Source organism: Nymphaea colorata, chromosome 2 (assembly GCF_008831285.2).
Source record: "Nymphaea colorata isolate Beijing-Zhang1983 chromosome 2, ASM883128v2, whole genome shotgun sequence".
Taxonomy (NCBI): Eukaryota; Viridiplantae; Streptophyta; class Magnoliopsida; order Nymphaeales; family Nymphaeaceae; genus Nymphaea; species Nymphaea colorata.
In genome coordinates, this window is record NC_045139.1 from 24177133 (window position 1) to 24200597 (window position 23465).

General features: G+C 36.8%; 1 protein-coding gene and 1 pseudogene across 1 annotated transcript; both read left to right on the forward strand.

Annotated features, from left to right (window-relative positions):
- Positions 1-9718: 9718 nt before the first annotated feature.
- On the forward strand, positions 9719-10339 carry LOC116247508 (uncharacterized protein At2g29880-like). Its single transcript, XM_031619687.1, has 2 exons — positions 9719-10045; positions 10127-10339. The coding sequence occupies exons 1-2, from the start codon at positions 9719-9721 to the stop codon at positions 10337-10339; spliced, it is 540 nt and encodes a 179-aa protein (XP_031475547.1).
- A 12087-nt stretch (positions 10340-22426) lies between these two features.
- On the forward strand, positions 22427-23465 carry LOC116247509 (LRR receptor-like serine/threonine-protein kinase RPK2; annotated as a pseudogene).

Here is a 23465-nt window from a genome sequence, read left to right on the forward strand (position 1 = left end):
TGTTGTGCAAAACTTCTTCTCGTCTGGGCAATTAGTGAGAAGTGTTAATGAAACTATGATTTGCCTCATTCCTAAAAAGGATAACTCTAAGAAGGTTGAAGATTTCAGACCTATTTCCTTATGCAACACAACGTATAAGATCATTGCGAAGGTTATTGTTAACCGTATGCGAGGCATCCTCAGTCGTATTATTAATGTTAATCAAGCTGCCCTTTCGAAAGAGAGACGCATCCATGACAACATTAATTGGGTGAACGACATCACAAACTCTAAGGACTTTTGAGACAAAGGAGGATGTTGTCATAAGCTTGATTTGATGAAAGCATATGATAGAGTCTCATGGGTTTTCTTAGCCAATAGTATGCAGTTCTTGAGATTTCATCTCAGATGGATTGCTAGAGTCATGAAGTGTGTTACCTCTGTGTCTTATGGAGTTCTGGTAAATGGCACCCCCTATCTATTCCTTATTGTTATGGAAATGTTCAATAGACGACTCATAAAGGAAACAATTAGCAAAAACATCATTGTTCCTAAAATCCGACGTGTGAAGACTAATGGATGTGCTATGTTCTTAGCCGATGATGTGATTATGGCAGTCAAGGCCACTAAGAAAATTATGACTACCGTCAAAGTTATTTTGCAGGATTTTGAATGCCTCGCTGGCATTAAGGTGAATATGCAGAAGTCTATGATTTTTGCCAGGACTATGGTCGATTGCCACATGGGTGAAATTCAGAGCATATTGCCATGGTCTAGTGGGAGTCTCCCTTCTGAATACCTCGGTTTACCGCTTTTCTTGGGCAATCTTACAGAAGATTTGTGCTTGCCACTCCTCAAGAAGGTGGAGAAGAGGTTGGCTGGATGGAAGGCACGGATTTTGTCCTACGTGGGTCGACTTTGCCTCATCCGCTATGTGTTAATGACTTTGCCTTACTATTGGATGATGGTGTTTAGATTGCCTAAGGTCGTTATAAAGGGAATCGAACAAGCATGTATCAAATTCTTGTGGAATGAATAGACACATGCATCTAGTCAAATGGGAGCATTTGTGTTTGCCCTTAGAAGAAGGAGGAGTTGGTATAAGAAGACTAATGATGAGCCATATGTTAGAAATTCTATACAGTGTACATATATATGTTGATGATCGTTCATTACAGGCTACATGTATAGATAAACCCGATTTAAGGTGATCGAATAGGTCTGAGACTGTATCATCTCATTTAGTATGGATCATATATGTAGAAACTAGAAGGAATCAATGCCAGGTTTATGATTTCTAGAGGATTTCGTGTCACACACTTACAGCCTCTAGAAGATCTACTGGTCCCCTTCCAATTGTGCGATGAACATCAGTATGCTTCGAAGAACTTCTCAATGTCAACCATAATCTACTATTATAATTTTGGAATATAAAGCATATTATGCTTTCACCATAAGGACATAATCAAAATCTCTTACCATAATGGCAAGATATTGACTAATTCAGAAGGACTGTGATAGTTTCCAGTGAAATGTACACATCCAGCCTATCATACTGAGCGCTAATAACTTACAAAAAAAGAATGCTAGTACTATCTTCATTTAACGATGAATGAATGCAATAAACAAGGGAAAAGCAACAGCACCACGAATTCATGAAAAAAAAATTTATATAGGCAAACTAACCTCACAAAATAGAAATCTCACGGCAAGTGAAAACATAATCTAAACCAGTAGCTAGCATGCAACTGGGTTGAAAGTTGAAACCCGAACTAAAATTTTTGAAATTTAGTAGGTAAAATTTAAATTTTCAAAACATGAGAGGGGGTCGAGGGAGAGAGAAAGAGAGGGATTCGTTGAGAGAATGAGACTGAAAAAGTTTGGAGAGACACGAAATCACCGCCTCTGCGTCATCGACCCTGGAAGGAAGAAACCTCGCTCAAAGACTCCCACCCAACCCAAGAAAGAAACCTCGGTCTACGGTTACAACTTACAACCAGTCGGATGCTTTCCACCTACCTAACATGGAAGGTGTTGGACCCTGTTGCGAAATTCGGTTTCTGAAAATATATCGTATATTAAGTGCTCCTACATTTTAAAAATCAGCCAAATTAATTCAAAATTTAGATCGAGATTCGGATATGAATGTAAAAAACGCATTCAGATCAAATTGACATTATGACGTCAGATTTCATATTCAAATATGACTTTTATTTGTTCGTATTGAAATTTGAATTTGAATGTGGATATCTAAATATATGAAAAAGTGGATACTGTTAAGGGTACGTCTAATTCCAATACAGTCTATTGACATCCCTATCTTAGGATGAATGACGTCTTACTTCATAGTCTAATATCTCACGATGAATGGCATTTTGGATGTCAAATGCAGGGACAAATATCTCACAATGATTGAGTGTGTCTTGCATGTTAAAATGCACGGACTAATATTTCAATCAAATCCAATTGTGCATTGTTCATTTTTCTATTCAGATATTGGACAAAACCTCTGCATTCAACTTGAGATAATAGACAATGTTGCTTATTTCAAGCCATTTAAGCTGATTCTAGATCCTGGACCATACATAGCTTCCTAGTGTCCTAGTTACAGTTAATGAATGAAGGGTTTGTCATCAGTTCGCCGAATGCTCTGGTTCAATTTGGCCTTCTAATGATCTGTTTCTTTATCTTGTTTTGGGAGGCTAATTTTTCATGCTCACGCTGCCATAGGCTTTGGCTCTGCTCTATTCAACCAACAGTTGGAAGATTCCTATAGTTGCTATGCTGTTCAGCTTTTGTTCTTTAGATTTGAACAATAACACAACTTTTGATCATCTTTGAGGTACACGAAATTCTTGAGGGGACAGCTTATAGCGAACATGCTCAATTTCCCCACCACAAGGACATGGAGGAATTGAATGGTTGAAATACATGAATCACAGATGGCACCTTAAACAGAAGAGGCGCACACACTCTCCCCTGCCATTCTTTTATTCCAACGTAAAAGCCAAGAAGAAGAAAAGAAAGACATGCATGAATTGTGCATTTGGAGCTCTCTTCACTTTTTTCATATAATTCCGCGACCATTCAAGCTGCTCTTGCACTCAAGTTCCTCATGATGGTCAACACCACCCTCCATGATGATGTGTCCGGTGCTCTTAAACTGTGCCGTTGAGCAATCGGTGGTGAAGAGCCCCGAAGACAAGAACTCGCGATCGCCGCCGAGCACCGGCATCTTTCACGCCCATCTTGGCTTTGCTCTTGAAGTTGTCTGCGTAGGTCTGAAGGAGCACCCCATTGACGGCGGGCACCGCTGAGAGAGTAGAACCTGAAGCTGAGGTCGAGATGAGCGAAGCAATCATCGTCGGTTATGCCGTAGTTGTGGATCCAGGACTCCTCCTTGTCAATGGGAACCACTTTAGCTATGATTTTGAACTTGTTGGCTGCTTCAATTACGATCTCAGATGTCCATTGGGCATCCTCTGTGGTAGGTAGGAACACAGGCTGTCCATCGAAACAATGGCTAATTGATCAATGGCATCATCCCATTGGGCAACCTATGTTATATACAGTGTGCAATTGTTAATATAAGATGATTAAAACCATAAAACACTCTTTCAAAATCCCAATTTCATAAACTGGCCTTTTTCTTACTACTAATTGTAAAAAACCTTGCAGATTGATCAGTTTCTCTGCCCTTATTTTGGCGCTGTTATTCGTTTCATACATAATTGATCATATCCTTAATTATCAGAGATGTTGGAACCATTACCTTTTTGGCACCAATGAAGAGCTTGTGGTCGTCGAAGAGGAGGCCGATGGATTGAAGTAAAAAGCTTGCTAGGGGGTTAAGCCCCCTACCTTTATTCCTACAAAATGATTATATACAAGGGAAGGTTCGAAAAGACCTTAATGATAAGCACAAAGGATTGACCCAACCCTTCACCCAAAAAAAGAAGACAACCAAAATCTACAAGCTATGCATACACATTTTCAAGTCAGCAAAATAATCATTTGTAGCATTGGCGTGATCCATGATCAGCCGTCCTATGTCAACAGTCACAGCACCCTGCTCCACAAAAATTCTCTTCTGTAATTGGTCAAGATGCCTATTCCAGCTAGTAATTGGCCTTCTTCCTTCCAACCTTTGTCTCATTTTCTTCACCCAATCTTTAATAAGGGAGACAATAATATAGTCACCTCCATGATCCTTATGGAATCTTAGAATGCATTCCAAGACTTTCATTTCACCTTCATGAATTCTACCACGGACCTTGATAATCACTACACAACCCATTTGGCCATTTTCCACATAACTAAGACCAGCTATTTTCGGGCCATGCCTAGTAAACGCTCTAACAATGTTGATTAACATGCCATTTCTATTTGAGGCAATGGAGTGCACACTATCAAGACCAGTTTCCATCCAAATTCTCAGTTTGATTTCAGTCTCAACAGGCCACTTAACAGAGGAGAAATTGTCCAAGCAGCTCCTCCAAACATCTCTTTTGAACCTACTAACATGGGGTTTAAGGTTGTCATGAAGACATCTATTTTTGAGACACCACAAATTCCAGCAAACAATTAAAAAGACAATCCTCCAACACCGATGCCACCACTTTCCAGTTATCTTAGTTTGAATCCATCTCTTGAATGCATCTACAATTTCACCTCGAGGATAATTTACTCTATCAAACTTTGCTGCAATGTACCTCCAAACTTCCTTTGCTATTTTACAGTTTATTAAGACATGAGCATTTGTCTCCTCTTCACAATAGCAAAAAGAACATCAGTTAGTAAGATGAATCCCAGTCTTCTGGATCCTATCAAGAGTGGGCAGTCTGCCTTCACATGCGATGTAAGAGTACCAGCAGCTCTTGGCTGGGGCGTAGCTAGCCCAGATCTTCCTCCTCCATGACTCCTTAACACCCTGAATGCGACATTTGTTGATAATCTCACATGCCTTGAAGCTCGCCTTACCATCGTCACTCCAAGCTAGACTATCCTCTGCATCCTTTATCCTGATGTTAGTTGTAGACACACCAAGGTGCGCAGCCATGGCAATGGTCGGACTCTCCTGGTTAGCACAAGTTACTTGACGAATACTGATATTAACCTCATTGCTAACGGCATTACTAACTGGGAGTCTATTGTTACTCATTTGGCAATGAGAATAGTAACAAACTGTTCCGCTTACAATATTAAGATACTAATGAAGGAAAAATTAACATTTAAGGGATGTTTGGCAAACAAAACACTTTGTAAGTGTTCCTTGAATCTACCAAATATTTGAGCAAATTCATGAACACCTAGTTATAATGCTCCATGAATCTACCCCAAATTTTAGAGTACATTCATGGAACACTCTGTTAGTATTCCAACTACCAAATGACCCACTAGAAAGCATGTGACCTCAAATGAAAAGAGATAGAAGTAAGACAAACGATCAGATCTTAAATTCCGATCAAGTTTTAACTTGCAATTGCTTTCTCATGGTATGGAGTTTACCGCTTGGTAAAGGCCGATTTGGCAAGTGGACTGTTGTGAATCACATAGAAAAATCATTTGAAGAAAAAGTGAAAGATATAAAAATCTAAAAACACTTATTAGGCATTTGAATGACAGTATCATCAATTAACACACCTTTGTAAAAACTTGGTTCTATGAAGATGAAGTTTTTAATGGTTTTGAAAACTTGGGATTAAGATTGGTAGAAGGTGCTATGCCTTGCATGTAGAGGTGGATGTTCTTGCATGTTGAACATGCTGATGATGCGTTTTGAGTTTGAATTTCTATGGGTGTTACTCCTTTGGACTTCAAAAAGTAGCATGTACGATACTCGAGTTAAAAGGTGTATAGCATAGGATCACTCAAGTCTTGAGACAATAGACTCACGGCCTGGGTGAAGAAAGGGTTTCGACCTCTTCCTACGGTCTTCTACGGGGGGACGCCTGCTAAGAAGCATCGGGCTCACGAAATCACCGCCTCTGCATCATCGATCACAGTGGAGAAGAATGTCGCCCTCGAAACACAGGGCGATGCTTCCGGTACACGTGGTGAGAAGGCGGAGTGGCTGCATTTCGTCGGTGTGGGCGGCAACGGCCTGTCAGGCATCGCGATGGTCGCTCTGCGGCAGGCAAGCGACTCGTTCTCTTTCTCTATGCGATGAGTGTTTCTATGTTGCTTAAACGCGAACCCAGAGGGAATATTTATACGGACTCTTGTTCTTAGGTTCTTCATAACTTCATCTCCGGTTGCCTTTTTTGTTTGAAGAAATCAAAACAAGAATGAATCAGTTTCACTTTTTCTAGGGTCCTTACGTGTGTTTCTCTCTTTTCTACATTGATTTGGGTTGCTATGTTGATAGCAGAAAACTTTTTAAAAGGGAAAGTTGAATGGTAATTGCAGGGGTTCAAGGTCTTCTGCTTGGATTGAAGAAAGCAGGGGAAACATTGCACCGGGGCCACTCATCGTCAAATTTGGTGACTACGATGGATTGGTTGCACCTGCTGTAGTCATCAAGTCTAATGCGTTTCCTGCTAACGACAAGAGATTGTGCAGGCAAAGGCAACTGGCATACCTGTGTTAGTGTAACCTAATGTTTCCTTTTTTCCTGTTTGATCTTCTTCTCTTGCTGACTTTTGCTGTGAAGTGTAGTAATTCCTGATATTGCTACTTCGTACTAAATTCAAGTATTGTTTCTAGAATGACATGCATTTGATTTCTTGACAACAATGCAGCTTGTTGACATTTCTGTTAGAATTATGAGATTATCTGAAATTTATGCCATTGATGTCCATTATACTTGTATTCTTGATGGAGAAGAAATTTTGTATCGGGTTCATGTTTACAATGCAGTTTGTTGACATTTTTGTTAGAATTATGAGATTATCTGAAATTTATGCCATCGATGTCCATTATACTTGTATTCTTGATGGAGAAGAAATTTTGTATGGGGTTCATGTTTCGCTATATTAGTATCCTTAATGGAGAAAGAATTGTTAGATGGAATGCGGATTGATGCTTCCAGTTCTTACTGGTGATGATGGGATTCAATGGACCCCTAGTGGTAGTAATGATTCTGAATCTATGATTATAATACATGTTGAATGTGGAAACAATTTGGAGAATGTTTTGAATCTTTTGTTATCAGGGTGATTAAGTCGCATTCAGCTTCGTCCTTTAGGCCCCGTTTGATAGGCGGGGTAAATGGGGCCCCGCGGTTGAAATGTGTACGGGCGGGTGAAATTTCACCCACCCGACGAAACAACCATCAAACACAAAAAAAAATTTCTCATTTTCTTTAAAAGAGAGCGGTTGAAATTTCAACCGCTCAAAAGTTCGAGCTCGGACTTTCGAGCGGTTGAAATTTCAACCGCTCGAGTTTTTGTTTCGGGCACTCAAGCAACCCGACTTCCCTCTGCTGCTCCTCGTCCCTCCTGCTTCTCACCGTGGCATAAGCGTTCACTCCCACCGTCGCTGCTGTGCATTATCCTCTCCGTTGCGCCGCCGCATCTCCGCCATCGCCTCTCTGCTCCTCCGTCGGTATGCTTTCTCCCTTTCTCTATCTGATGCCTTCCCTTTCTCTTATGCCCTAAGATGATGTTTTGTATGGCAGGGAAGACATACGCATAGATTTGGGCGTTTTCTTGTTTGCTTGTCCCCCTCTGCTGTCTCTCTATCTCTCTCGCTTCTCCTTCTTGGAGATTTGGGCGTTTTCCTTAATGCTATTTACCCAAAAGGACTTGGGCATTTTTGACGTATTGGTATGTTTTACACTTGTTGGTTGGGAGTTTCCTCGTTTCTGCAACAACCCTTTCATTATTTTTGACGTATTGTTTCTTATTGAGTGCATTATTCATTTTTATGCAAGCGAACCATTTTTTTTCCCTTTCTTCCTGTCTACTGGGAAATGCTACAACGGTGGACAACTGGGAGAACTGCTAAGCACTCACTCTCTGTGTCTCGAGGTGAAATCATGTTTGTTGGATGCATCTGCTGGCTTGTCTAGTTGATTTATGAAGTACTGTCATTGCAAATTGTAAACCTGCATTAGCTTCCCCTGTTCTTGAATGGAATGGATTATCTAGAAGCCAGCTTGTAAGCCATCGTCATACTTTATGTCTTTATCCCTATCCTTAATCTGAAGCTATTAAACACCCTCCAGTTTTCCATTCCTTAGCATTGGAGGAAGAATAGATCAGGTTGTTCCATCTCCATTCTGCAATAGCTATCTCCATTCACAATCTCAATCCACTGACAATGTGAGCTGATGAACGTAATATGGCTAAGAGAACAACTTGGATGCTTCCATTGGATATTCCATCTGAATGTGAATTTGATCTGTCAGATTCGTCGACAAAACCCACTTTTTTGTTAGTAATCAAAGGTCGAATTTGGTACACGATTTTGTTACTGAATCGACAGATTGCGCCGGATTTGGTTTTGTTTTGTATTTCATGGTTCTGAATGCAAATCTGTGTATTACCAAGCAACAGACGGGAGGAACACGTTGACAGAGAAAGAAAAAGGAAAAGTTAGAGAAAACCATTGTGAGAGAAAGAGAAAGGAAAACCAGGACTGCAACTGCTTTATTTATCAAAGAATGTAACTTTGGGAAAATGAAAAGGAAGGAAGGGGAAAAGTGTTCTATTTAATGCTATTTACCCAAAAGGACTTGGGCATTTTTGACGTATTGGTATGTTTTACACTTGTTGGTTGGGAGTTTCCTCGTTTCTGCAACAACCCTAGCTGGTGGCAACTAGTTTAGTATTTAGTCTTTCATACTTAATGGAATTATTCATTTTTATGCAAGCGAACCATTTTTTTCTCCCTTTCTTCCTGTCTACTGGGAAATGCCACAACGGTGGACAACTGGGAGAACTGCTAAGCACTCACTCTCTTAGCCCTTTCTTCCTGTCTTCAGGTTGTTTCATCTTGTCAGAATAAATATGATTTACGTAAAGGATTTTCCCTGCAACACACACATTGCTTTACTGAAAAGTGGTTTTACAGTTCGCTCCTTTGATTCCATTTGATTTTTGCCTGTATTTTGAAGGTTCTAAACTGATATTGCTAAGGTTAAATTGTTTGATTGGAAAACGTCTTAGTTCATAATGCCGGGCCGCTTCTAATGAGAAATTTCCTGCTGCCGTGTGGATGCTATTTTTCTTTTCTTTGTGGAAGTTATTCAATAGTTTGCATGTGTGCTTTCTTTTGCTGCTGGAATATTTCTACAAGAACCTAGTGATTGCATATTGACTGTCTTGAGGCTTAACTACTATCAACTGAATGATGCAGTTTGTGATTAAATAATGCTGCATAATTCTAAATAAAGGTTTCCTAGTCAATAAGGGTTGTAGTCAACGGTGATACTTGGTTACAAGAGTGAGTGTTCATGTTTGAGTAACCTCAAAACAACCTCAGGAGATTAATAGATAAGTTAGATTGCTAGTACATTGGCATGACAGTCAGTTATTGATTATTACCACTTAACCTGTTAACTTACACACTCACTCTCCATTAGTCACTCTCTAACATTGCAGCGAGAGTGAGGACTTCAATTCTAGAAGAATATTTGAGATCTGTTCATTAAACAACATTCCTTAATATCCCTACTAATATTTTTTTACCTTTTGTTCATGTTGTTGTTCATGCTAGATTTTAACTGTTGTTCATGCTGTTGTTCATGCTAGATTTATAAAACTGTTAGTGAAGAATTATTATACAAAACGTTACCATGGAAGATAGTGGTCATTCAAGAGAAAATTTGACGTGGACTGAACCACAAATGGACCACTTAGTCCAGCTTCTTGTGGAGCAGTCACGCATACCTGGCATGAAATCCGGCGTAGGTTTGAAGCCCAAACCATACACAGCTGTTGAAAAAGGAATGATGGATAGATTCGGTCCAGAATTCACGAAAGACAAAATAAAAAACAAATTGAAGTATTCCAAACCCAACTTGACAGTGATGAAAGAACTGTTGAACACAAGTGGGTTTGGCTACGACCCAATTAACAAATGCATTGAGGTCGACCCCCAAGTATGGAACGACTATGTTCAGGTAAATTATAAAATTAATTCTGTTAGGTTTTGTCTCACATGTATTTGCTTGTGCAATATTTGAACACATGAATTTTTTCAGAAATATCCAAATAGGAAAAAGTACAGAGGGCCAAAAGTATGGAGATACTATGATGAGTTCGCCGAGGTATATGGCGAATCTCATGCAACTGGGCAAAACGCAGTAACATTAAACAACGTGCTAGAAGCTGAGACTGAATCACTCCCATCTACACCTGCTTTCCAGAATTCACCTTCGTACATGCAGTTTGACAGTGAACAGTCATTTACATAGACGCCAAATGATGGTACACCCCTACAATCGCCACTACCTACAACTCCTACAACTGAGAATCCGACAACCAATACAAGTTCACGTAGGTCAAAACGGAATAGGTCAACCAATGATGACATGTATTACAATTTGTTGAATGGTATAGTTAAAAATGTGGACGCCCTAACACATACTTCTAGAGGGTTTCAATATGCCAAATGTTGTGAAATTTTACAAAAGATGGTGGACACAGGGCTACTAGATAGTCATACAAGACTGCTGAGTCTGGACCTGTTAGGAGAGGGAACGAATTCCATGATCTTTCTCAACGTTCCACCTGAAGACCGGCTAACATGGTTGTCGCGTAGACTTGGTACTTTATAGGTAAGATTCCATATTTGTTAGTAGAATTATTTGTATGATTCATTTGGCACAATAACAATTGTTGTATGTTTTTCTTATAATTCCATGATCTTCCATGTAGTGTGAAATTGTTGTTATTGAAGCAATCTGTTTATGTTCTTCATCATCATATTGTCCTGCAATCCTTTCTTTTTTGTTGTGCTGAAACACATGTTGGAAATTATGTTATTCAATAAACATCCTTACATGTACATGCAGTTTAGTCAAAATGATTGATGTTGACATGTTCGAAGATGACGATGAACGAGTGCTTTTCATCATTCGAATGGTTTTTGTGTTTGTCTTCTTTTGGTTAAAAGACCAACCATCATCTAGGAGGATTGTTCATCCATTTCGAGATGCTGGTACATCTTTTGTCCAACTTATGCTTCACGGTCATCCTAGAAATTGTTTGGACTTACTCCGTATGTAAGGGCATACATATATGAGACTGTGTAACATTCTAAGGGATAGAAATTTGTTAGAGGATGCTCGTGACATTACCGTAGAAGAACAAGTAGCTATATTGCTTTTGACAATTGGACATAATGAACGGAATCGTGCTGTTCAAAATACGTTTCAACATTCCGGACAAACAATAAGTAAATATGTCAGCCTAGTGCTACGAGCGATATGTATACTGGGTAAGGATTACGTTTGGCGGCCCAATGATGAGATGATGCCAGCACATATTCGACATTCTAAACGATTCTTTCCATATTTTGAGGTAATTTCATTATTTCATCATCTTGAACTCAACATGACACATACAACAAGACAAACTACAACATGACTAACTAGTTGCCTTGTCATATAGAATTGTTTAGGAGCAATCGATGGCACACATATACCTGCATGGGTCCCAGCTTCAGATCAAGCAAGGTTTCGCAATAGAAAAGGTTTCGTTTCTCAAAACGTCATGGTTGTAGTCGGATTAGATACTAGATTCCACTACGTTTTGGCTGGATGGGAAGGAAGTGCAACAGACTCAAGAGTATTGTACAATGCACTAGATCATGAAACAGACCCATTTGTTGTCCCAGAAGGTACGTAGTTCCACCAACCAATTCACTCTTTTAAGAAGCAAGTATCAATGTAGAAATAAATTTTGTTCAATTGTAGGAAAATTTTATCTGGCTGATGGGGGGTATCCAAACATTGTCGGCTTGCTTACACCTTATCGAGGACATCGTTATCATATGTCTGAGTTTAACACTCGGGGAGCACGCTCACCTAGAACAGAAGAAGAATTATTCAACCATAGGCATTCATCACTCTGAAATATAGTAGAAAGAACTTTTGGCATGTTGAAAGGTCGTTTTCCAATATTGAAAATGCAAGTTCAGTATCCATTCCAAAAACAAGCTCAAATCGTTCTTGCTACATGTGTATTGCACAACTTCGTAATTGAACACAATCCAAATGCCGAGCAATTTGATGATGAAGATGCACCTTCGACTGATAACTTCGTCTTAAGCGAACCTGAAATTGCAAGCCAAACACATCAGCGAGGAAGCAACAATGCTTTGAGAGCAGCTATATCATCTCAAATGTTTACAGATTATCAATTGAATAGTAAGTTTGTTTATAAATGTTGACAACTTCTTCAGTTTGATTGTTTGACATTTGTTTTCTTTTCAACAGGACAACGAAGATGATGCCCCGCCGAAAGTACTATGTGGTTTTCGAAGGGCGTGAGCGAGGCATATATGACAGCTGGGAGCGGTGCCAACCATTAGTCTATCGGTACAAGGGTGCCATCTTCAGATCGTTTGATTCCTTAGAAGTAGCAGAAAATCACATGCATGAGTATCTCCAGAACAAGTATGGTGTGCAAGTACGCAGGTCTCCACTCACTGAAGATGTCATTGCAAAGCATGATATAGAAGACATGAAGTTTGAAGAACGGAAGTGCAGCCACAAATGTTGGATTACTTGTTTTGTGATTACATGTTTTCTTTGTTGGATATGTACTCATTAAACTTTTTTTTTTCTTCTTAGTAGAAAATACACTCTTTTGTGGATTCGTACTCATGTAACTTTTGTGGAGATGTACTTTAATGGATAAAACTTCGTTATGCTTTTAAAGTTCATTTCGTCAACAATTTTTGTTTAATGCTTTTGGGAATAAATATATAACTTTTGCTGTTGTAGATGCTCTCAAGAAGGTGCTTTCTGTTGTAATGTGTTGCTAGATATTTCTTTTTGCTTTTTGTTACATATATCATGTGAATGGTCGTCTCTTAATGAACTGGTTGTATGGTGATTTGTTTTGGGATGATTCATGAAGAAATATATGGGTTCTGCAGTCCATTTTTTGTTTATTGGTTTTGGCTTGGTGGTGGTTCCATGAGGTGATGATCTTTCTCGTTTGGTGGTGTGTTTGGGTAATCTGTACATATAAGAACCAGTGATAAGTGATGATCTTTCTCGTTAGATGTTTTGGCTTCTTGACACAAGCTTTTCTGGCATTCATTTGAGTGGTGATCTTTTGTTGTTTTGGAAGATCACATTCCTACTCCTTCCAACGTCAGATTGGAGAGGAGAAAAAAAAACAACATTTTCCAGGTTAAATTTTTCCTGTGCATCAAACAGGGTTAAATTTACCACGTTAAATTCTTCATGTTCATCAAACAGGGTTAAATTTACCACGTTAAATTTCACTCGACAATCAAACAGGCCTCGTTTTGGAAGAGGGTGAAATTTCATCCACTAAATTTTTCTAGAAAAATTTACCATGGTAAAATTACCGCGTTAAATTTCACCCGCCCATCAAACGGGCCCTTAAGGACTTTGCTTTTTTGTTATTATTTTTTAAAGATTGTTACCGACTTTGGGGGATGATTTCAGGTTATATTAATATTCTTCATGAACCACATAGTTGCATTACTGCATAGCATGCTTGTATACTGGTGCCTCAATTGTTGGTTTTCTAGCTTCTGTTCTTCTCAGTCAACTGAAGCTCCATCTACTGCATTGAATTAGTGTCAGGATTATATGATGGTCCTACATGGAGCTTGTGAATAGTATTACAAGGATATAATGTTAAAACTTTCATAAGGCTGCGTTTGATTGCAAGGAAGAATTTAATGTGGTAAATTTACCATGGTAAATTTTTCTGAAAAAAAATACAGGATGAAATTTAACCCTCTTCCGATTTAAAGCCCTGTTTGATTGCATGGAAGTTTTTTGCAGGGTAAAATTATCTGTGTTTGATGCACATGGTAGTTTTTGCATGAGAAGCTTTTTTCTTGACCGTTAGAAATTATTGTTTTATTGGTTCTCCTCCAATTTCACGTGAGTAGAAATTGAAACTTTGAGATTTCCATCTTTTTCTCAAGAAAGGCCTTGCACAACATAGAAACACTACACGCACGCAAATGAAGAAAAAATATAATTACAAAATAGAAAAATAACACATGAACGCACCAGAGCAAAGAAGACCTTTTCATACGAGTTTTCATACAACATCTAGTTAAAGTATTAACAAAGCATGAAACAACAGAAATAATAGGAGCAAGATGAAGTTGATCTTGCAAAAAGTAAAGGCATTCATGATATCAGCAAGTCCCATGAATCAAACTGAAAAAAACAGCAATTCACAATGTATTCCAGTCATTCACTGGGTTCCTCACAAAAGCATAGTAGGCACCCACCAAACAGAGCATCAATGGAAGTGAAAAAAGGGGAATCGTGAGAGATGAGAGGAACGAGAGAGGGGAAGAGGCTCTGAGAGAGGCAGCGAGAGAGGAAAGGCTCTGAGAGAGGAGACGAACCAGAGAGGGGAAGAGGCGATAGAGGGGAAAGAGGCAACGAGAGCAATGGAAGTGAAAAAAGGGGAATCGTGAGAGAGGAGAGGAACGAGAGAGGGGAAGAGGCAGCGAGAGAGGAGAGGAACGAGAGAGGGGAAGAGGTGACAGAGGGGAAAGAGGCAGCGAGAGCAATGGAAGTGAAAAAAGGGGAATCGTGAGAGAGGAGAGGAACGAGAGAGGGGAAGAGGCGATGAGAGCAAGGGAAGTGAAAAAAGGGGAATCGTGAGAGAGGAGATGAACGAGAGAGGGGAAGAGGCGACAGAGGGGAAAGAGGCAGCGAGAGAGGAGAGGCTCTGAGAGAGGAGAGGAACGAGAGAAGGGAAGAGGCGACGGAGGGGAAAGAGGCAGCAAGAGAGGAGACGACTGAGAGAGGAGAAAAACGAGAGAGGGGAAGAGGCGACAGAGGGGAAAGAGCGGATGAAATTTACCCTCGTAAAAAGTTGGACGTCTCCGACTTTTTTGCGGATGAAATTTACCGCTGTCGTACCACTTTTGCGGGGTAAATTTCTCCGCGTTTGATGCACTCAACACCAAACAAGAAAAATTTAATGCGGCCGTACGAATTTCAACCGCTCCACCGGTTATCCCCTTGTAATCAAACGCAGCCTAAAGCAATTTTTTGCAGCAGCTAGATAACACCATATCAGAAGTTCTTGAAACTTAGGCTGCAATTATGTTCTTTAGATGCTTCCGGTGCTTGTGAAATCGTTTTCTAGCATAATTGCTAGATGGGTTGTGAATGCGTGTGTGTTTAAGTCATACTATTCTGTCACTTGGTTCACTTCAAGAGAGATTGCTGTGTTTTTAGTTGTTTTGTAAGATACTCACTCTTCAAGATACTGGCTTGTTCTGTTTTGAAGGCCTTGTTCAGCATGGCATAGATGCTACTGTAGGACCATCTGAATGTGAAGTGGTTGAATGCTTTACACTGCTTATAAGGCTTTGAAGTCTGAATGGATTAAATTATGAACATGAAATCCTCCAAGAGGTATCTTTTCTCCTATTTTGTCTCTTTCTTCAACATTAATATTAGAATGATAATATTAAATTCACAAAGAAATCCATGTTAGCTAACTTTTTCGGGCTTATTTTTAAGAACTAGCTGTTATTGGCTGTCATGAACAAATATTTAATTATAAAATCTGTTATTTCACATAAAGCTTCTCATGATTAAAAACTTTTACCCATTTTGAAGCCTTGGCACTAGTTATTCTGAGACTTCCTAAGCTTCCTTCAGGCTCACAATTATGTTGTGGATTTAATGTAGAAAGGAGGCCTGGGATGAATGTAATGCCTTCGGAAATTGTATTTGAAGCAAATGACAGGAAACATGGATCTGTCCCACCAAAATTTGAGAATCTTAGTAGCGTTGGCATGTAAGCTAGATATTCATTTTGATAATGCTTTTGTAGTTTTATCTATCTATTTATTGCTTTATAATTGAAGGGTGTCATGGGCATTATCTAATGGAAATTCCAAATTTTGTAGATAACAATGTGGAAGGTGTGATCCTATATGGAATTAGTAAGTTGCAGAATATAGCTTCCTTGTAAGATCATTCATCTCATAATTGCAGATTCTTCTTTTGATCTATGTTAATTGGTGTCACCACTATTTCATCCAGACTTCATGTTCCTCATGTTAGTTGCTCTATAGTAATTGTAACCTTTATGTTTTTGTACAGAATAACTACTTGTCATGTTTGATCAACATTGATGTTTATAGTGATTTCTATAGCTGATGTTTGGTCAGTATTGCATCAGTTGCATTAGTGGTGACCAATCAATGATGCACTTCCTGCATCAGTGCAATACTGGCAGGGTCTTCTTGCATCAGTGCAATACTGGCAGGGTTTCTGGTGGCTTGCTTTGTTATAAAGCATCTGCATCATTGATAACATTTAGTCATAGATTATCTGAGCATGAAATGTTTGTTTTCTTGTAGTGATAATTGTAAATTCTATATTTTATTGTAGTTCTTGATGATGTATATGTCTTTCCTTGATGTTGAAGTTGTAATGAAATCCCAAGTTACTGTGCTAAAATAAGCTAAGAACAATATCTCGAACACTTGGTGTTGGCAAACAAGGAAATGTGAATTGAAATTCTTGTTGAATATGATCAGGATATTTCAAGGAACAGAAATTGGGCGAAAACCTAGAACAAAGAATAATAATAGAAAGAAGAGGGAGTGTTCTATTTATAGTGGAAGCAAGAGAGCTAATTGTTGGACTAATTCCGACGGCTAGAAATCTAGTCATTGGAGCTAGTCAACAATGAGCTCAATGCTGCTTTATGGGGCATAAAAACAAAAGCAAATAAAAAAAAAAAAGAAACTATGATAGAATATACAAAATTAGATGCACATATATGGGCATATACATACATAATGTAATCAATATGTATATAAAGGTACATTTATGTTAACATCGTACTGAAGGTTATTGTCGAATGACCAAAAGTTTGCTAAAAAGGATGGTGAAACGTGAGGTAGTAAGAGCTTTGGTGAAGAAGTCTACCAGTTGAAATTCTGAGGTCACAAAAGGGATCTCAATGGTCTTGCTTAGACATTCTTCTTGCATATAATGACAACCCATTTCAATATGTTTAGTTTGTTCATAAAGAGTACGACTGCTAGACATGTAAATGACACCTTTGTTGTCACAAGACAATTTTATTGGTGCTATTAATTGTATACCCATGTCTTCTTATCTAGACAAGTTCGGTGGTGGTTGTTGCCGTTGATTGATACTTAGCTTCATTTGAAGAAATAGAGATCTTTTATTACTTTTTACACCTTCAAAGTATCAAGAAATTTTTAAGGACTACACAGAAACCAGTGATGATCATTGGGGTCTCTTCCCTGATCAGCATATATATATGCAGTGACATCTTGACATGACAATGAAGTTAAAATAGTCCATTATTGATAGTATTCTTAACATGTCTAACAATTCAGTATAACTCTCATATCAAGGTTCACTACATGAAGAACGTGAGCTATATCTAGTATTGTTATGGTGAGATAAGATAATGCTCCAATAAATTGTCTATATGGTATAGGATTGTTCAAAGGTTCTCCGTCATTGATCTTCAATTTCACCACCAAGGGCTTCAGGAGTGATCACTATTTTATCATTTGTGATATCTGAACATTCAATAGTACTAGAAGCAAATTTAGTTTGAGATATGAGGTAGCTCCTTGTAGAATAGATTACCTCAACAATACCATGAAAGTATGCCAAAAAATAAGAGATAATGTGGAAACCTTGGAGAACAAATGAGAGACAAGAAAGGAAAGTGCGCACCTTGGAGAATAATGTGGATCTTAATTTTCTTCAGGGTAAATAACAATTTGTTGTGCTGGTCTATGAAGAAATAGCAGCACTTTTAACTCAAAATTCTGCAATTTTCATTTATGGAAATTTCGTCGAATGGATGGCAAGCAATTTTGATTCAACACAGAGACAGATCTCCAAGACCAGCTTGGATAGCAAAAGTCAATCAGATTTACAAGCCCAACCATGGCTCTAATACCATGTAATGAAATCCAAGGTAAGTGCAGTCTCTCAAATACTTGGTGGACAAACAAGAGAAATTGGAGTAGAAAATCTTATCGAATATGATAAAAAATATTACAAGGAACTGGGATAAAACCCATAACAAAGAATAAATATAGAAAGAATAAGGAGTCCTCTATTTGTAGAAGAAACAAGATAGGTTGTTGTTGGACTAGTTCCAACGGCTAGAAATCAAGTTATTGGACCTTGTCAGAAGCAATAGAAAACAAAAAGAAAATAAAAAAATTGAAAAATAAAAGAAAGGAAGAAGAATTATATGCACACATACATACATATATAGGTAATCAATATGTTTGTACATAACATATATACAACTGATACTCTTGAAAACCAATCCCTAATTTTTATAAACTTGAAATCTTACGAACTTTTTGAAAAGTAAATTGTCATGCTCTTTTCTTCTTTCCCCTAATATTTGCAGAACTTCATGATCTTTTTGCAATTAATTGCTCATTGATTATAAAGTTTTAACTCAAAATATTATAAAGTGTTATTATAATGTTTAAACTTTATTAATGTTTTTTCTTACAAATTCGTTATTTCTTAACTCGAAGTTGGAATCATTTGAAACCATTTTGGGTTTTTTAAATCTTTGACACTCTTGAACATTAATGAAGTTTTGAACTCATACATATTTGTAAACTTGTGCGAAAAATTTGGACCAAATTTAAATTTTGAAAGACTTTTACCAAACATAGAAAAAACAATTATTGATTTTAGTTGACATGAAGTTTTATAAGGTTTTGAAATGTTTCTTTCTTTTTTTTGGGTGAAACATTTGTGAAAGCTTCCTAATTTTTTGCTTCTCTTATGTGCTATTTCTGAAGTTTTCACCTAAAATGTTATAAAGTTTGGCAATTTTTTTCGATTTTTGAAGTTTGTTAACTTTTTTTTTTTCAAATTTTCATGACGTTTGAAATAAGAGTATGAAACATTTCAAACCAATGTTATCACTGCCGTATCGTATCGCGTAACGTATCGTAACGTATCGTAAAATTATTTTTTTAATTTGTAAAAAAATATTAAAATTTGATAAAAAATAGAAGAAAAATCAGAAAAAATCTAAAAAAATCCGAAAAAACAAGTAAAACTCAGAAAAACTCAAGAAAAATGTATTTAAAGGAACATTCATCATTCATGTATATGAAGTATGAACTATGAACTTATGATGTATGAATATGAACAACACATTCCAAAATAAGAAATCAAACATTCAAAAATCAAAAATAACATACTAAGCAGCCGAAGAGTATTCGATTACATCACAATTCATAAGTTCAGAACTCAGAAGTCAAAACATATAGACATAGTTACCATATTTTATAAAGCGAGAGATCCTTCCTGATATGATTTGCTTACAATAATTGCACTTAACTCTTAACCTATCTTTGGGATTCACCCTTGTACACCACTGCCATGCAGGATCCGACATTAAATCTTCACAAAACAAGTAAAAACATACAAATAAATGTAGGAAATAAGAGAAATGAACGATTCAATGGTAAAAATGAGTTATTTCTTACCTTCTTGGTGTTAGAAACCAAAAACCCTCTTTCTCCAAGCTTCCCACCGTCCCGAGACTCCCCACAACAAGAAATAAAGCTTCTTCACCGGAAAATCTTGATGCAAATGGAGAAAATCTCTCCCTCCCACGTCTCTTGCAGTGTTTAGAAACAATAGAAGAGAGAGAGAGGAGCGTAGGTTTTAAAAAAAGATGCAAAAAGGGGCCGTCGGGCCTCTTTTTCATTTTACCCCCGTATCGTACGATACAGGGGTGTATCGCCCGTATCGTGCGATACCGTCCCTGTATCACACGATACGCGTGCGATATGCACGCGTATCGTGTGCAAACCATGTGTCGTATCGTTTTTGTTGATACAAACGATACGTATCGTACAATACGCGTCCGAATCGTACGATACAAATAACATTGTTTCAAACTGTTTTTTTGCTTTTTTCTTAACCTTTGAGAATCGTGAAAATTCATAAGACTTTAAACTTATACATGCTTGTAAATTTATGATAAAATTTTGGTTAAACTTAACTTTTGAAATTTTCTCAAATTTTCATGACTTAAAATATGAGGACGAAAAATTTCAAGCTGTTTTTTTGCATTTTTTTTAGCTTTGACAATCGTGAACATTCATAAAACTTTGTACACATTCATTCTTATAAATTTATGATAAAATTTTGGTTAAACTTATATTTTGAAGGACTTTTATGAACTACAACATTTTTAAAAAACAACTGCCTCTTGTTTTTCATATTTTGCTATATATTTACAAAGACATCTTACTTTTTTTTTGCAATGATTATATGCTCTTCTTAAATTTTAAGTGTCTTAAACTTTTACAAATTTTAAATTTGATGAATATTTTTTTGTGATATTTTCTGCACTTTTGAACCAAAAATATAAGACATTTCAAACTTTTTTATATTTTTATACGTCTTTATTTTAATGAGCATTCGTAAAGTTTTGCACTCATATATAATTTTATGAAACTTAAATTTTCGAAGATGTTGATCAAATTTTTTGAAAACATTTCTTCATATTGATTACATAGATATTTTGTAAAAGTTTTTGAAAAACAGATTGCGTACTTTTTTACTCTTTTTTAATAAGTTTTGCAAATTTTTTGATATCAAATATTTTTGGTCATTTTATAAAGTTTTTGAAAAAAAGATTTTCATGCTATTTTTTTTGTCAAACATTTGAAGACCTTCTCTAACTTTTTGCATTTTATTATGAGTTATTTCCAAAGTTTTCACCAAAATATTGTAAAATTCAGTAATTATTTACAATTATTTACTTTTGTAACATTTTAATTTGTCAAATTTTCATGATTTTTGAAATAAGAGTTGGAAACATTTCTGAAGTTTGAATTCACATATATTTTTAAAATTGTAAGCAAATTTTAGAGAACTTGAATTCCATAGATTTTTATATCAAACTTTTTAAAAGCATTTATTGATTTTTAATGACATAAAATTTTTATGAAGTTTTTGAAAAATAGTATGTGATCCACTTTTCTTCTTCTAAACATTTGTAAAAAGCTTCGTCATTTTTTTTACAAGTTCTGATCCAAAGTAAGATTCTCTCAAATTTATAGGAATATTTAACTTTGTGAAAATTCCTCTTTCTCAAATTTTTATGACTTTGAACTAGGTGTAAAACTTTGACAATTTTGAAGTAGGAGTAAATTAGTTAAAAAATGTATGAGTTTTTTCTATAAATCTTTCATACTGGTGAGCAGTTTTTTGTTTTAAACTCATATGTGTATGTAAACTTGTGGTAAATCTTTTCTCAAATTTAAATTTTCTAAAAGTTTTATTAATCATTTAAAAAAAAATTTTGATCTTGGTTGACATGAAAATTTTACAAAATTTTTGAAATATTGACTTACGTATTCTTTATTTTTTTGTCAAATATTTGTAAAACTTTCAAAATAGTTTTTGAGATTTATTATCTGTTCTTCTTCAAATTTTCACTTAAAATATTATAAAATATTACAATTTTTTATAAATTTTGTTTTTATTTTTTTTTTAATTCTTGATTTTGAATAAATAATCGAGAACTCAAAATTTTCCAAGTAGTTGATGTTAATGAGTTGGATGCGGTCAGCCGCACCAGACTATATTTGTCCATTTCAGACACGCACCCGACTCGCGTCAAACTCGAGTCGTTGTTTAGTTGTTCTTGAGCTTACTATAAAAGTTTCAAAGTTCAACTAACAAATATATATTGTCAGTCGTGTACATATGCAACCGTGCATATATACTTTGCATAGTGATATATTGTAATGTTATTAACTTATATTATATAATATAAGCTTTTTTATATATTCATTATGCAGCCGACCAGCTCGGGTTAGTGTTGTTCTTTTGAAGTTTTAATTTTCAAATTTTCAATTTCTGCTTCTATGATTCTATCAATTTTTTATGTTTTATGTTAGACTGTTAGTATGTCATATTACTAAATTACTATATATAATATATTATATATAATATATGTTGTTCTCATATTTTTCTATGCAAGTATGTTGTATACATTAATAACTGAATTGTAATAATAATATATACATTCTTATTCTGTTATATATGTAATAAATTAATAATAATAATAATAATAATAAAATACCCTCGCCGCACTGCCGCACTTAAATTTTTTGGGATGTGCCGCTCCGGCACCCGCACTCATGTGACATAGGATTAACTGTGATAGCTTTGCATCAATGCACATATCATTCTTCTCCAACACCAATTGAACCTCCAACTATTCCTCCAGATAAAAGAGATCTACATCCATTACTGGGCATGGGAGCTACGATAGCGGTTACTTCATCTTCTGCTATAGTATTAACTCTCCTAGTCCTTCTCTTGGTCCTGTACTGTGGCAAGAAGGGATATATCAAACTTTCAAATCAGAAAAGAAAGCTAGTCGTCACATTTACCAGCAATTTTGTCGGCCTGGGTTATGACAATGTTGTAAGAGCAACGGGGAACTTCAGGGTTGCTAATTTGATTGGAACAGGAGGAGTTGGGGGCAACATATAAGGCTGAAGTAGCTCCTGATTTTCTATTTGCAGTAAAGAGGCTTTCATTTGGCAGGTTCCAGGGTCTCAAACAGTTTGATGGATAGATTAGAACTCTTGGAAGAATTCGGCATGAAAATCTTGCTACTCTAATTGGGTACCACATGGGGGAGAAGGAGACTTTCTTGATCTACAATTATCTACCAGGAGGCAATCTAGATTGCTTCATTCACAAGAGGTCAAAGAAGAACCTCCTCTGGCCTTTAATTCGCAAAATAGCTCTTGACATTGCAAATGCATTGGTATATCTTCACAATGACTGTGTCCCCCACATCGTTCATTGGGATGTCAAGCCCAGTAACATCTTGCTTGATAATGAGTTGAATGCATATTTGTCTGATTTTGGTCTTGCAGGGCTGCTTGAAGTATCAGAAACCCATGCTACCACTAATGTTCTTGCACATTCGGATACGTAGCAACTGACTATGCAACTATATGTAGGGTCTCAGATAAGGCTGATGTTCTATAGCTTCGGGCTGGTACTGTTGGAAATGCTATCAGGTAAGAGGTCATTGGATCCTTCATTTTCAGAATAGGGAAATGGTTTTAACATAGTTGCATGGGGGAACATCCTACTAAAGGAAGAGAGTCCATCAGAGTTCTTCTATCAAGGGATCTGGGAAACATGGCCGCAACAGAAATTGATGGGGATGCTTAAGGTTGCAAATATGTGCACGGTCGAGCTACTTACAGTCAGGGTCAATGAAACAGGTCCTAGAAAAATTAAGGCAGTTGTAGCTGCTACCATTGATATGCCTTGA

What these genes read in the sequence shown, in the direction of transcription:
- LOC116247508 (XM_031619687.1), top strand. Translation starts at nt 9,719, where the DNA reads ATGGAAGATAGTGGTCATTCAAGAGAAAATTTGACGTGGACTGAACCA. An exon ending in TATGGAACGACTATGTTCAG is followed by an intron (nt 10,046 to 10,126) that starts GTAAATTATAAA and finishes GAATTTTTTCAG; the next exon opens with AAATATCCAAATAGGAAAAA.